Source organism: Loxodonta africana, chromosome 16 (assembly GCF_030014295.1).
Source record: "Loxodonta africana isolate mLoxAfr1 chromosome 16, mLoxAfr1.hap2, whole genome shotgun sequence".
NCBI classification, from domain to species: Eukaryota; Metazoa; Chordata; class Mammalia; order Proboscidea; family Elephantidae; genus Loxodonta; species Loxodonta africana.
In genome coordinates, this window is record NC_087357.1 from 42,547,527 (window position 1) to 42,562,869 (window position 15,343).

At 38.2% G+C, this 15,343-nt stretch overlaps 1 protein-coding gene across 6 annotated transcripts in view; it reads left to right on the forward strand.

The window, feature by feature from the left end:
- Window positions 1–15,343, forward strand: part of CPEB3 (cytoplasmic polyadenylation element binding protein 3) — a 218,800-nt gene that overhangs the window by 126,174 nt on the left and 77,283 nt on the right. For 4 of the 6 annotated variants that reach the window (XM_023546925.2, XM_023546924.2, XM_023546923.2 and 1 more), the window contains 2 exons: window positions 9,319–9,486; window positions 11,040–11,129. In XM_023546925.2, the coding sequence (XP_023402693.1) occupies window positions 9,319–9,486; window positions 11,040–11,129 (258 nt within the window). The remainder of the gene's footprint in view (window positions 1–9,318; window positions 9,487–11,039; window positions 11,130–15,343) is intronic. The other 2 variants (XM_064269571.1, XM_064269572.1) reach the window with 1 other exon arrangement.

The following is a 15,343-nucleotide window of genomic DNA, read 5'->3' on the forward strand; positions in this document are numbered from 1 at the left end:
AGCAGCAGTCAAGAAATCAGACGTCGCATTGCATTGGGTTAATCTGCTGCAAAGGACCCCTTTAAAGTGTTGAAGAGCAAAGATGTCACCTTGAGGACTAGAGTGCGCCTGACCCAAGCCATGGTATTTTCAATTGCATCATATGCATGTGAAAGCTGGACCATGAATAAGGAAGACTGAAGAAGAATTGGCACCTTTGAATTGTGGTGTTGGCGAAGAATATTGAATATACCATGGACTGCCAAAAGAACAAACAAACCTGTCTTGGAAGAAGTACAACCAGAATGCTCCTTAGAAGCAAGGATGGTGAGACTGCGTCTTACATACTTTGGACATGTTGTTAGGAGGGATCAGTCCCTGGAGAAGGACATCATGCTTGGCAGAGTACAGGATCAGTGGAAAAGAGGAAAACTCTCAATGAGGTGGATTGACACCGTGGCTGCAATAATGAGCTCAAGCATAACAACGATTATAAGGATGGCTCAGGACCGGGCAGTGCTTCTTTCTGTTGTGCATATAATCGCTATAATCGTTATGAGCCAGAACCGACTCAACAGCACCTAACAACAACAACAGGGAGGCAGAAAAGAGCCCTGGTGGCACAATAGTTAAAGTGTCCAGTTGCTAACTGAAAGATAGGTGGTTCGAACCCACCAGCGGCTCCTTGGGGAAAAGCTACCTGGAGATCTGCTCCCATAAAGATTTACAGCCTAGGAAACCCTGTAGGGAAGTTCTGTGACTCCAAGGCACACAAAAATAACATAGAGGCAGAAAGTAGATTAGTAATCACTGGGGCTTACTGATTAAGAGCTACAGCTGCTAACCAAAAGGTCAGCAGTTTGAATCCACCAAGCACTCTTTGGAAACCTTATGGGGAAGTCCTACTCTGTCTGATATGGTCACTATAAGTCGCAATTGACTCAATGGCAAGATGGCAATGGGTTTGGTTTTGGTTTTGGGTGTGGGGAAAGGGGAGGATGGGGTGTGACTGCTAATGGGTTAAATGGGTAAATTGTATGGCATGTAAATTATATCTCAACAACCTGTTATTTTTTTTTAAAAGCTTGAGAAAAGAAAGGGCTTGGTGTGTTTGAGAAGACAAATGGAGCCCAGAATGGCTAAAGCTTGGTGGGTGAGGGGGAGAGTGCCTTAAGATGAGGCTGGAGGAAGGAAGGGAATATGATCTTGCTCGGCTTTAGCTCCTGGTAAGGATTTGAACTTGGTCCAAGTACAAGAGAAAATCTTTGAATGTTTTAAAGCAGGGTGAAGTGATCAGATTTATCACTTGACAAAAAGAATAAAAGAGCAGTCTGGCTGCTCTTTGGAGTGGGATGAGAGGAGAAGAGGGTTGCTTAGTTAGGAGACAGTAGCAGTAGTCCGGGCAAGAGATGATAGTGGCTTAGGATAGGATGGTGGCAATGGAATTGGAGAGAAGTAAAGGAATTAAAGATCTGTTCTGGAGGGTAGAACCAACAGGATGAATTGGATGTGGAAAGTAAATCAGAAGGAAGACTCAGGAATGGCACCGGGTTTTGGCTTGAGCAATTGGGTGAATTGTGATACCACTTATTTAAATGATACTAGGAGAGAATAGGTTTTAGAGTACATGTCAAGAGTTGTAAACACGTTAAGTGTGTGATGCCTAAGAGATATCCAGATAGTAATATCCAGTGAGCTGTTTTTATCTGTTTGTGTATTAAAATTTTATGTAACATTTCTGTGCAATAAAAGGGTTTCTGCTGCCTTCAGAAATTTGAGAAAACCATTCACCTAGTGCAACTATCTCATTATGCAAAGGAGACTCAGATAAATGGATTGATTGTCCAAGGTCACAGAGTGGAGCCTAGGCTAGAACCTATCTTTCTTGACTTTCAGGGAATTTTTTTTTTCCCCTGAGGGAGTCATGCCTCCTAATACATTTTCATTAAGCCCCAGAGTGACTAGTCTCTGAACTATTTTCTCGAGACTAAGCTGAAAAGGGAGTTCCTGGGTGGTGCAATAGTAATACACTGAGCTGTAAACCAAAATGTTGTTCTAGTCTACCCAGAGATGCCATGGAAGAAAGGCCTGGCAATCTACTTCTAAAACATCAGTCACTAAAAACCTTATGAAGATGTTTCTACTCTGACTTACATAGGGTCGCCATGCGACAGAATTGACTCAATGGCAAACAACAAAATAACAAGATGAAAAAAATCAGGCTTGGCATGGAAGTTGTTAGTGGCTGTCAAGTTGATTCCTCCTCATGGCGACCCCTTGTGTGCAGAGTAGAACTGTTCCATAAGGTTTTCAAGATTGTGACCTTTTGGAAGCAGATCAATAGTCCTGTCTTCCGAGGCGCTTCTGGGTGAACTAGGGCTGCCAACCTTTTGGCTAGTTGTTGAGCGCTTAACCATTTCAGCACCTAGAGACCCCTGGAATGGAAGTACTGGGCTCGAAGTGACCTGGAGTGACTGCAATAATTGCAGAGGCTTTGGGGAGAGCCCAGAAGTGAGATTGAGCAGCTTTGGCAGCCCAGCATGGCCAGCAGGCTTTTGTTTTTCCATCAAACACTGCAGGAAAGTGAGCTTCCTGAGTAGGAGTAATCTTGGGTAAGTCTTCTTTGCTTACCTAGCACTTTGCAGGTCTCCTATGTGGCACTTTCTGTAGCTTCAGATTATCTCTACATTCAGAGATTATTTGTCCAGTTTCTGGACAGAATAACTTATGGTTTTTAATTGAAAATAGATATCAGAGAACCATACCATTGATGGAAGAGAAAGTCAAATGGGAAAGTTGCAGCTGTTGAAATGCATTTCTGCTGCTTCTGTTGAAATATTGAATATGAATATTTTATGTGGAAGTATCAGGTTCTAAAGCAGATTTATGTGCTATGAATGTAAGAATGTAATTTTTGATAAGTAATGTGGCTTGATTAAAACATTTGGTCTTGGAGAAGATTTCCATAAAAAAAAAAAAATGTCAGAGAGATGCTACTTAGTGAAGCAGGGCCTTTCAAGGGGCACAATTTGGGTACAGCCTCTTAAAGTTTCAGTTTCAAGTATTGCTTGACCAGTAACTGAAATTTTACCAGTTTTCTCAGGGGTGATTTATCTTGGGGATAGATTTATGCTGACCAAGTGAATATACCTGCAAGGGACCACTGGACAATTCAGGTTACCAATGTTTTAATTTAAGGGGCAGGATGTATATAGAAATAAAATTTCAATGACTGTCTCTTGGTTCAGAGTCACTCCTTTACACTAGCAAGGTGCTAAATTCATTGTCAGGAACAGTCCCTCATTGGCTTATAATTAGAGCAAAGGGAAATAGATGGTCTTCAAGCTATGGAAACATCAGATGAACCATTTCTGTCTCACAGAGAAGAAATCCTAGCCAGTACTGACGAAAGTCCTCCTATTTCCTGTTGGTCTACTCTGGGTAAATACTCCCAAGTTCTTAGTCTACAGCTCTGTCTTTTAAATGCTTCCTGTAGACTAACTTTTTGCTCCATCAGTACTTTAGGCAGTCATGTTAAAGTACAGTTGATTAGATTATAGATTTTATATTCTAGTTCTGAGGATATATTTTCTTTAACTTGATTGAACTTGGATTTTTCCCAAGGGTTCATCCTCTTCACACAGTAGCTCTTTCGGTGGCTGCTTGCTACAGACAGATAATCTCCCCTTCAGTGGCTCTTAAACTAGAGCATTGGAATCACTGGGGAAATTTGTTAAAAGTGCGGATTTTCAAGCTTGACCTCCGGGGATTTGAATTAAGGAGATCTGGGGATTGGGCTCTGAGACCTAGATTCTTGGGTCTTACCCACAGTTAAAAAAACATCATTTATGTGTTAATTCTTAGGAGTGTCATTTTCAAGGGCAGCTTTACTGCCTGCTAACCAAAAGGTTAACCAACCAAAAGGTTGACAGTTCAGCTCCTCCAGGTGCTCCTTGGAAACTCTATAGGGCATTTCTACTGGGTCCTGTAGGGTTGCTGAGTCGGAATCGACTCGAAGGCAATGGGTTTTTTTTTTTTTTCTTTTTTTCTGTATAGTATAGTAGTAAGAGAGGTTTGGTTTAAAAACCTTGGGAAGTTTCTTAACTACCCATAACCAATTCATAAAACTGTACAAATTTTCTTTGCCAAAATACTCTGAGGAAGCTGTGGTTATGTTGGCAAGACAGAAGAAAGTTGTCTTTGTTTCAGAAAGTCTCAAACATCTGTTTCTTCTCCTTCTTCACTGCTCTGGTTCAAGATTTCTTCATCAGTCATCTGGACGGTTGCAGATTTCCTCATTCCCCCTCTCCCTGGATGCAAATTGCTAGTGTAGGTGACAAAAGCTACCGTAGGATTTTAGGTAGAGGAATAACATGGTCAGATATGCTTTGGAGAAGTAACTGACAAGATGGAAGATGGATTAAATGGGAGTATCAGAGTCTCCAGGGAGTGAGTATAGTACCAAAAAAAGCATATTCAGTATTAGAACAAAATACTAAATTTGAAAATTTCCTATTACTTTTGTAATACAGAAAATAGTACTTGAACAAATAAAAGCCATAGAAAATGTCTCAGTTTTCTAGGACATGATTCTATCTCTTGCCATTCTCTCACCTGTGTATTGCATTACAGCAACATGTTTTTGCACATACTGTTTTCCCTCCCCGAATGCTGTCTCGTATTGAACATTTATTGAGGACCTATTATGTGCCCTTTAGGGCAGGAAGATACAGTGGTGAACAAGATTAATTTGGTCAGTGACCTAGAGGAGCTTAGAATTTAATGGGGTCAGGGGAAGAAATACAAAACAAAAACTCATACATATGGTATGATGGTAACGGGGGAAAGTGTTAGAAAGGAGGAATACAGTGTACTTTGAGTGGACGGGAGAGAGAACTAACCTACTCTAAAGGGTTAGGAAAAGTTTCACCTGAGGAGATGACTTTTCGGCTGAGACCTGAAGAATTAGTAGGATTACCTAGGAAATCAGGGAGTTGGGAAGGGATGTCTGTCTCAGGTAGAGGGAACACCTTGTTCTTAGGGCCTGAGTTAAGGAAAAATAATCAAGAAACACAGCAGAGGTCTCTGTGACTGGAGGTTAGTGAGCAAGAGGGAGAGGTGACCATTTATGTTCTAGGAGAGGTAGGCAGAGGCCTTACAGTTCACAGTGATGCTTTTGTACTTAATTAAAAAAAAAAAAAAGTTACTGAGCAGTTTTAAGAATGAGGGTGACGGGTGTATTTACATGATCAGATTAATTTTTTTTTAAATATCAATTTTGGCTGCTTTGTTTTTTTTGTGTAGAAAGCATCGTAGACTAAACAGACTATTAAGTAGGCTTATTAGACTATTAGTCTAGATAAGGGGTGATGGTGGTCTGGACCAAGGTATTAGGACTAGGGAGAGGACTAAATAGATTGAAGATTTATTTTGGAGCTTGAATTGTTGGGACTAGTGATAGATGATAGGGGCCCTGGTAGTGAAGTCATTAAGAATTTGGCTGTTCATTAGAGAAATGCAAATTAAAACTACGATGAGATTCCATCTCACTCCAACAAGGCTGGCATTAATCCAAAAAACACAAAATAATAAATGTTGGAGAGGCTGTGGAGAGATTGGAACTCTTATACACTGCTGGTGGGAATGTAAAATGGTACAACCACTTTGGAAATCTATCTGGCGTCATCTTAAACAGTTAGAAATAGAACTACCATACAACCCAGAAATCCCACTACTAGGAATATACCCTAGAGAAACAAGAGCCTTCACACAAACAGATATATGCACACCCATTATTATTGCAGCTCTGTTTACAATAGCAAAAAGCTGGAAGCAACCAAGGTGTCCATCAACGGATGAATGGGTAAATAAATTGTGGTATATTCACACAATGGAATACTACACATCGATAAAGAACAGTGACGAATCTGTGAAACATTTCATAACATGGAGGAACCTGGAAGGCATTATGCTGAGCGAAATGAGTCAGAGGCAAAAGGACAAATATTGTATAAGACCACTATTATAAGATCTTGAGAAATAGTATAAACTGAGAACACATACTTTTGTGGTTACGAAGGGGGGAGGGAGGGAGGGTGGGAGAGGGTTTTTTACTGATTAGTTAGTAGATAGAACTGCTTTAGGTGAAGGGAAGGACAATACTCAATACATGGAAGGTCAGCTCAGCTGGACTGGACTGGACCAAAAGCAAAGAAGTTTCCGGGATAAACTGAATACTTCAAAGGTCAGCGGAGCAAGGGCGGGGGTTTGGGGACTATGGCTTAAGGGGACTTCTAAGTCAATTGGCAAAATAATTCTATTATGAAAACATTCTGCATCCCACTTTGAAATGTGGCATCTGGGGTCTTAAATGCTAACAAGTGGCCATCTAAGATGCATCAATTGGTCTCAACCCACCTGGATCAAAGGAGAATGAAGAACACCAAGGTCACACGATAACTAAGAGCCCAAGAGACAGAAAGGGCCACATGAACTAGAGACTTACATCATCCTGAGACCAGAAGAACTAGATGGTGCCCAGCTACAACTGATGACTGCCCTGGCAGGGAGCACAACAGAGGACCCCTGAGGGAGCAGGAGATTAGTGAGGTGCAGACCCCAAATTCTCACAAAAAGACCATACTTAATGGTCTGACTGAGACTAGAGGAATCCCAGCAGTCATGGTCCCCAAACCTTCTTTTGGCCCAGGACAGGAACCATTCCCGAAGACAACTCAGCAGACATGAAAGGGACTGGACAGTGGGTAGGAGAGAGATGCTGATGAAGAGTGAGCTAATGATATCAGGTGGACACTTGAGACTGTGTTGGCATCTCCTGTCTGGAGGGGGGATGGGAGGATAGAGAGAGTTGGAAGCTGGCAAAATTGTCACGAAAGGAGAGACTGGAAGGGCTGACTCATTAGGGGGAGAACAAGTGGGAGAACGGAGTAAGGTGTATATAAACTTATATGTGACAGTCTGACTTGATTTGTAAACGTTCACTTGAAGCTCAAAAAAAGTTAATAAGTAAAAAAAAAAGAATTTGGCTGTTAACCAAAATGTCAGCAGTTCAAATCCACCAGCTACTCCTTGGAAACACTGTGGGGCAGTTTTACTCTGTCCTACAGGGTCTCTATGAGTCAGAACCGACCCAACGGCAGCAGGTTTAGTGTTTTTTTTTTTTTTTTAGCGATAGATGGATTAGATGTGGAGTATGAGGGAGAGATGTCAAGTATGACTCCAGATTTCTGGACTGAATTGCAGTGTGGATAATAGTCTTTTTACTGAGATTACAGACTATGCTAGAGGAGAAGCAGGTTTGCAGGGAAAGATCAAGAGTTGTTCTGAAAGCACTTCTTCTGTGGATTTTTTGCTCAGAATTACCCTTTTATGAAGTCACTCTCGTGGTCTTTTTCCCTCCATCTCCAGGAAGGCAGTAAATTATCCTTTTGTGTCATCTGTTAAATTCTTCTCTTAGTATTTGTCTCTGTATTTTATAATTATTTGTGTATTTGCCGATCTCCTCCACCAGACTGATTTCTTTGGTAGAGAAGTATCTTGTTGGTTTGGTGTTCCTAGAATCTGGAGAAATAGCTCCTCACGTGTTTCCCACTGAATTATGTAGTTAAAGGTTCTTTTATCTTAAACCTGAGTAGTGCTGTTAAATTAACATTTCTTTACTACAGGATTTTTCAGAACCTTTTATATTCTAATGTGGATTGGGATTCTCTGAGATTCCCTGGGATTTTGTTTTCCGAACATCCCTTATTACTAGCGTTGAGGGTAAGAGATGGAAATCGGCACATTTTGTGGGAAATGCGGACAGGCATGGGCCTGACACAGAGTAGGCACGTGATTTACTGAACGTGGATCATGTTCAAAGCAAACCTGACGTCTGTGGGAGAATATCCCTGGATGCATTTAGAAAGCTCATTTTGCCTCCAGTTGCTGCAGATCTTTTTCTTTTACTGCCAATGATCAAAAGAGACATCAAGAGATGAGAATTTGGTATCTATTGTTTGTTCCTGCCAGGCTAAAAAAGATAGGTGGCATGAGGTGACAAATTTTGTTCTGTTTCTTTGTAGCTAAGCTGGAAAGAATGGAACAAAAAATTCTTTGGTTTTTTTATTTATTAGTTTCCACCATCAAAACAGTGCCTTTCTTATACCACCTGGCTTCTTCATAAAATAAAGTTATATTATAACTTTTTTTTTTTTTTGGTAAAAGAAATAAATGTTCAGTATTTTCTAAGGCTATTTATATTTTGTTTGAGAGAGTTGGCTGTTGTGATGCAGAACCTAGATTTCGGGGAAATATAGACAGGATAGACTAAATTGGGAAGATACTCTTCTTTATTTGAAGACTATATAAATTTATCGTAGAGGGACTGTTTCTTGTTTTCAAAAGTTCCAGTGTTCAAGATAGTTCATTTTTAGAGTATAACCTAGTGGAAAGTTTTACTAGGAACTCTTTGACTCAAACAGGAAATATATTTGTTTTTAAACTTAAATTTTATTTTGTAATGCCAGATGTCATTATTGTGTGTTATACTTATTAACAAACTCTAGCTGCTGGTGTTTTTCTTATTGTCATGTTGGAATGAGTAGAAGCCTTTGCTTTAATAATGAAAATAATTCTATAATCTTTTCATAACTTTTTTTTTCACTTGATTGATATAAAATACAGCCAGGATTATTAGGATAAAGATGGCATAACCACATTTACACTTGTACTCCCACATCTGAATTTATATGTTTTTGTTTACTCCCCCTACCCTTTATTATTACAGATGTCTATTCCCAAATTGGAGTAGCTTTGGGTGGCAGGGAAAACTTAATTGTCTTTAGTCCTGCTGTCCTAAGGGTTCATCAACCCCTATCATCAATTTAAAATTTCCTTGGCTCTTGGGGCCAATCTTCAGAACTGAAGCTCTGATGTCACCATGAAGAGCAGATGATGATCTGTGAATAGAGATGATTTTTACCTTATTTTCAGAAACTACTGGGGAAAGGAAAAATAACTGCTAAGTATTCTTAGCAGCAGTGATAGGAACTGTACAAATAAAATGTAGTGATCTTTTAGCAAGAAAAACAGCTGCAATTTTTGGATGCACTTCCTTAGATATCGAGCCAGTAATCTCTGTTCTGTACATACCTTTACACAAAAACAGTGGTATAAGCTTGTCTAGATCCGGAAATCCGCAGTTGCTTATTCTGTTGGAAAAGTCACAGCTCAGGGGCATATTTTTTGTATGCTTCACCCTGAACTTTGGGTTCCTAATAAAGCAGTTGTTGTCCAGGAAAATCGTTTTAACTGTAAAAACTCCCACATTTGTTTCAGGTCGATCTTCTCTCTTTCCCTTTGAAGATGCCTTCCTGGACGACAGCCATGGTGATCAGTCCTTGTCATCTGGCTTAAGTTCTCCCACTCGCTGTCAAAATGGGGAAAGAGTGGAACGCTATTCTAGAAAGGTGTTTGTTGGAGGCCTTCCTCCTGATATTGATGAAGGTACTATGCATTCATTAATGACTTTATAAAGGCGAGGTTTGGTGCTTGGTGTGATCTGACCCTGCATCTCCTCTCCAAAATAGCTTCAGGACATTTATATCTCAGGGTGTAGGAGGTGAGACTATTTAATAGCTGAGGAAATAATACATTGTACATTTCAGGTCTGTTGTTCCAAATGTTCATAACATTTCCTAGTTATTAATTTGGGGGTACATTTTAAAATAATAATGAGCGCTAATATTTTTAAAAACTCTTACTGTAAACCTACTATTGTGCTAAGCACTTCATATTACATTATCTTATCTAATCTCCACAGCGATCGCATAAAGTATCATCTCTGTTTTATAGATGAGGAAGCTGAGGATCAGAGAGATAATCTGTCCAGGGTTTTGTAGCTAATGGTGCAGCTGGAACTCATAATCAGTCTGCTCATTTTCATCACACCATACCATCCCACATTTTAATATAAATCGCTATTAATGAAAAGAATAATCCCCCTCTTGCCTTTAAAGTGATGAAGACTAGTTAGAATCATTCTTAATAAAAATAATATTTTTGAGGTACAACCAATCCAAAAGCAAGTTTTTACTTATGACTAAAGCCAATGGAAGTATTTATGCCAGCACACAGTAGGTTGCTGATAGATATTTGTTAAGTGGACAGATGAGATAAAATTGTGACCAAGTTAACTTAAGGTACAAAACAGCAATTCTAGTTCCAATAGGCTTTGGATGTGCTCTAAAAATATGATTGAAATGGACTTCTTTTACCAGCATTATTTTAGCTATGACATGTCTCTAATTTATCATTTTTTTCTATGATAAGAGAAAAATCTTTAAAATAGTTACATTTTCCGTCAAACTGTTCTTGTGTTAGTGTTAATCTCATCTATCAATTGGATTTTTCTTTAGGTGTATTTTGATCATGGCTGAGACAGTAGTATCCTGAGTAGGGAATCAGGTTTAAGTTACAACCTTCTGCTTTGAGTCAGAAGTCAGAAGATTGGGCTATAATTTTTAAAACATTTTCTTTATAAGATGAGTAATGTGTATATATGAAAGAGACTGTTGACTTTTAAAACATTATCACTAAATGAAATTATCTACTTATTTCCCTAACACCTTAGCAAAAGAATCGTATCTATTTCTAAAATAACCTTGGAGATTTTGCATAAGTGAAATCATATTTTAAATTAAATTTTTGTGCACCTCTGCCTTTTTTCCAGAATCAGAGAACATTCGTATTTTTAGACTCTCCTTTTTAAATGACATAGAGGTCACCTTGGCTAATACCATATTTTTTTTTCTTCCAAAGACTGTGTCAAATTTATTGGTAGTGAGGGGAAATGAATTATAGTTAGAAAGACATTTTGCATGGTTATAAGTAAATAGCCAAATATATGCCAAGCAGTGGTATTTCACTTAGTAGGTTTGACTTCTGTGAAAATGCTTTAGAAAATAGCTCTTAAAAAATTTTTTTTGAAGTAAAAATGTTTAATCCTTCAGAGTTGCAGTATTTTTCTGTTTTGCTAAGGTTCTTTCTTTGTTTTATAGATGAGATCACTGCCAGTTTTCGCAGGTTTGGACCCCTCGTGGTAGACTGGCCTCACAAAGCTGAAAGCAAGTCCTATTTTCCTCCTAAAGGTAATGTGCTTAAAATGTCTCCGCTACCTGTCTGTTGGAGAGCTAGTGTGATAGTTCAATAAAAGGCAGCCTTTTAACTCTTGAAATAGCTGTCGATTTTTTTTTTTTTTTAAGAAAGTATTTTGACATTGAGCATCCTTTTCTGTATTATGTTTCATACATGGACACTGTCCCCCAGGAGCTCACTGATTGTTTCATGGTATCTATGTTATTGACTGTGAGGTCCTGTGAGTCTGTCGTGGATGAGTCTTTCATTTTGTGAGAGAAGAAATCTGGGATTTTAGGAATGCCAGTGATAGGAAAGGAAAAGATTATTTAGGGGGGCAAATTTTATTTGTATCCCTTAGCCCTGTGGTTTCACAGATCTTAAAAATCCTATACTTGGAAAACCTAGTGACTGAAGAATGGCGTTCTATGAAATTATCTTTACTTACATGTCTTAAGCAACTTACCAATTTGAGGGTAGAGAGCAAATTAGCAAAGGACTGTTCAAATGACCTTGCCTGCCTTATTTTCGGAAGGTTCTTTTGATAGTTTATGAGAGTGTGAAAATATATTGTCATTTCTACCAACTTCCTAGGTGAGATTCACCCTGGGTATGTTCCCTAAACCGCGCTGAAATAACCCAAAACCCATTGCCATCGAGTCAATTCTGACTCGTAGCGACCCCATAGGACAGAGTAGAACTGCTCCATAGGGTTTCCAAGACTGTAAACCTTTATGGAAGCAGACTGCCACGTCTTTGTCAGAGAGGCTGGTGGGTTCGAATCATTGACCTTTTTGGTTAGCAGCCAAGCACTTTAACCACTGTGCCACCAAGACTTCTCCCATATTTGTCCCTGGGTTTATATGAAAGAGTATTTTGAGTTAAAGAGGAAGTTTTCTTCTTGTGTTATGTGCTGTAGTTATGTTTCAAGAATACCTTTCATCTCTATAGAATTTTTTATATGTGTTATTGTGTGACGTTGGTGGCATGGTGGTTAAGAGCTTGCCTGTTAACCAAAAAAGTCGGCAGTTCAAATCCACCAGCCACTCCTTGGAAACCCAATGGGGCAGTTCTACTCTGTCCTGTAGGGTCACTATGAGTCGGAATCTGCTCAACTGGCAATTAGTGTTTTTTGGTTTTGGTATTGTGTGACATTATTCACATGAAGAAAGTAGAGTCAAAATACTTGCCATTTTTGTGCCTTGTTCAGGAATTAAATTATAGTAACCTGGGAAAGGCAAGTCGTTTTCTTTTATGTCTGCCTTATTAGGTTTCTTTTCATTTGTCACTTCTTTCCACCCTCTTTATAACCCATGAAAATAAGTTACTAAATAGAGGGCTGCTTGTTTGCTTTTAACATTCTTCTGCTACTTCTCTCTAGGAATTTTTAAAGTTAAAAAATTAAGCTTTAGAAAAGATAAAAATCATCATGCTGAGATGATTATAAAAATGATTCTGAGATGTCAGATGATCATTATAAAAAATAAAAATAAAGATGAACTTATATTTGGTGATGTCCAAAGAAAAAAGTACAAATTATCCCAAATCTACCTCTAATAGAGATAATCACTGTGTATATCTTACTAAGTATCTTTCTGATATTTATTATGAATATATACGTTTATATAGTTTTAAATTTTACATAAATCAGATTGTGCTGTACATACTATTCTAATCTGCATTTTCTCCCCTCTCCCTATGTCAACATCTTTCTGTAACAAATCTGTGTCATCCTTAATGACTTTTTAATCAGTCCTGTTAGTGGACATTCAAGTTGCTTCTGGTTGTTTTCTGTGATACATCATGTTTCTGTGAATATCTTTGTGTCTTCATCTTTTGCACTCTTGTAATTGCCTCGTAGGGTGAATTTCTAGAAGAGAAATTACGTGTTTATACACATTTGCCAGGCTGCTCTTAAGAAAGTTAAGAGGTTTGGACACATTTATGCTTAATTTACAAAACTTTTAATTTGGTTGTTGAACACCAGGGGAAATGGGTTTCTTTTTCCATTGCCTAACTGATGGTATAAAATAAACTTTTTCCTTTCTTTTTACTGGCCATTTGAGTTTCTTATCTTGCCAACTTGATGCCCTTAGTTCACTTTTATCTTTGGGTATTTGTCTTTTCATATTAAGGGTTTTATAAAACACTTTGACCTATGTTTAAAATATCTACCCCTATTTGCCATTTACTTTTCAATCCTATATAGTGTTTTTTGCAGGAACCAATATTAGCAATTTTTTAAACTTTTTTTTATTGTACTGAAATATATATAACAAAGCATTTGCTATTTGAACCATTTTTACATGCTGCATTCAGTGATATTATATACATTCTCCATGTTATACAACTATCTCCAATTTTTTTCATCACCCTTTATAGGTACTCAGGACCCCTTAAGTAATACCTCTTCATCTCTCTCTCCAGGCTACCCCTGGTAACCACTAATAAATTTTGGTCTCCAGGAGGGCCTGTCTTTCGGGGTGCCTCTGGGGATTTGAACTGCCAACCTTTTGGCCAGGTGTTGAGTGCTTAACTGTTTGCACCACCGAGGAACTCCTTAAGAAAATACTATTTGTGATTTTCCTAATGCCTTTATTGTTTTACTTTATACATTGAAATCTTTCTTCTATCTGGAATTTATATCAGAGTAGGGCTCAAGAAAGGGATCCAGCTTTATTGTTTTCCAGTAGCTTGCCATTTGTCCCAGCAGCATTTATTAACTAGTCCATTTCTTCCTCATTGATTTGGATCTTACAATTAAGCATTGGTTGGAAGGTCATCTCGTCCATTTCTCTATGCAGTGCACAAGTTCCTTTGGAACTGCATTGCCCAGTACAATAGCTACTAGTCACATGTGGCTGTTGAGCACTTGAAATATGACTAGTTCAAATTGAAATGTGGTGTAAGTGTAAAATATATACTGAATTTCAAAGACTTAGTTAAAAAAATGTAAAAGAGCTCAGTGATTTTGTTTATATTGATTACATGTTGAAATAATTTTTGGCTGTATCAGATTAAATAAAATTAAAGTCAACTTCATCTGTTTTTACCTTTTTTTAATGTAGATACTATAAAACTTAAAATTACACCTGTGACTCACATTATATTTCTTTTCGCCAGTGCTCCTCTACAATAAGGGTCAGCAAACAGCCTGTTTTTTGTATGGCCTATGAGCTAAGAATTTTTTTATGTTTTTAAGAGTTATTAAAAACACACATACAAAGAAGAATACATGACAGACTTTATGTGGCCCACAAAGCCTTTTACAGAAAAGGTTTGTTGACCCCTGCTCTATCCCAGGGAAATGCTCATTTAGCCTCTAAGACATCCAAAAACAAAAGAGGCAGTTTATTTTAGAGGAAGTGTGTATATTTTCAGGCCTAGTTAATTATTATTTTTTTCTTCCATTGAGTCAAATCTTTCCCTGCAATTTTTACCTATTGGTTAGTTGTATCTTACAAAGTCAAAGGAATAAGTGATCGTTGTAATATCCATCTCTTGGTACTTAAGGGAATATAAGTTTCTCTGTAAGTCTTCTCCTTCCCAAGCTAAGTTTTTTTCTATTCCTTCAGTTACACCTTATGTGTAATGGTTTCTGGATCACCATTCTTCTCGTCTTCCTTCTTTGTATATGTGTCACATTTACAACATCCTCCTTTAGTGTGTAGAATGCAAAAGTTAGAAACGAAGAAAGATGAGTAGCTGGAAAAATATGACCTTGGTAATAGAAAGGATGCTGGAGATCACATGATAGAATTTTGTAAGACCAATGACTTATTCATTGGAAATACTGTTTTTCAACAACATAAATGGCTACTATACACGTGGACCTTGCCAGATGGAATACACAGGAATCAAATCAACTACATCTGTGGAAAGAGGCAATGGAGAAGCTCAATATCAAGAACAAGACCAGGGACTGACTGCAGAACAGACCATCAATTGCTCTTATGCAAGTTCAAGTTGAAGCTGAAGAAAATTAAAAGAAATTGACGAGAGCCAAAAGTCTGACCTCAAGTATATCCCACCTGAATTTAGAGACCATCTCAAGAACAGATGATGCATTGAACACTAATGACCGAAGACCAGGTGAGTTGTGGGATGACATGAAGGGTATTACACATGAAGAAAGCAAAAGGTCATTTAAAAGACAGGAAAAAAAAAAGACCAAAATGGATATCAGAAAAAAGTCTGAAACTTCTTCTTGAACGTAGAGTAGCTAAAG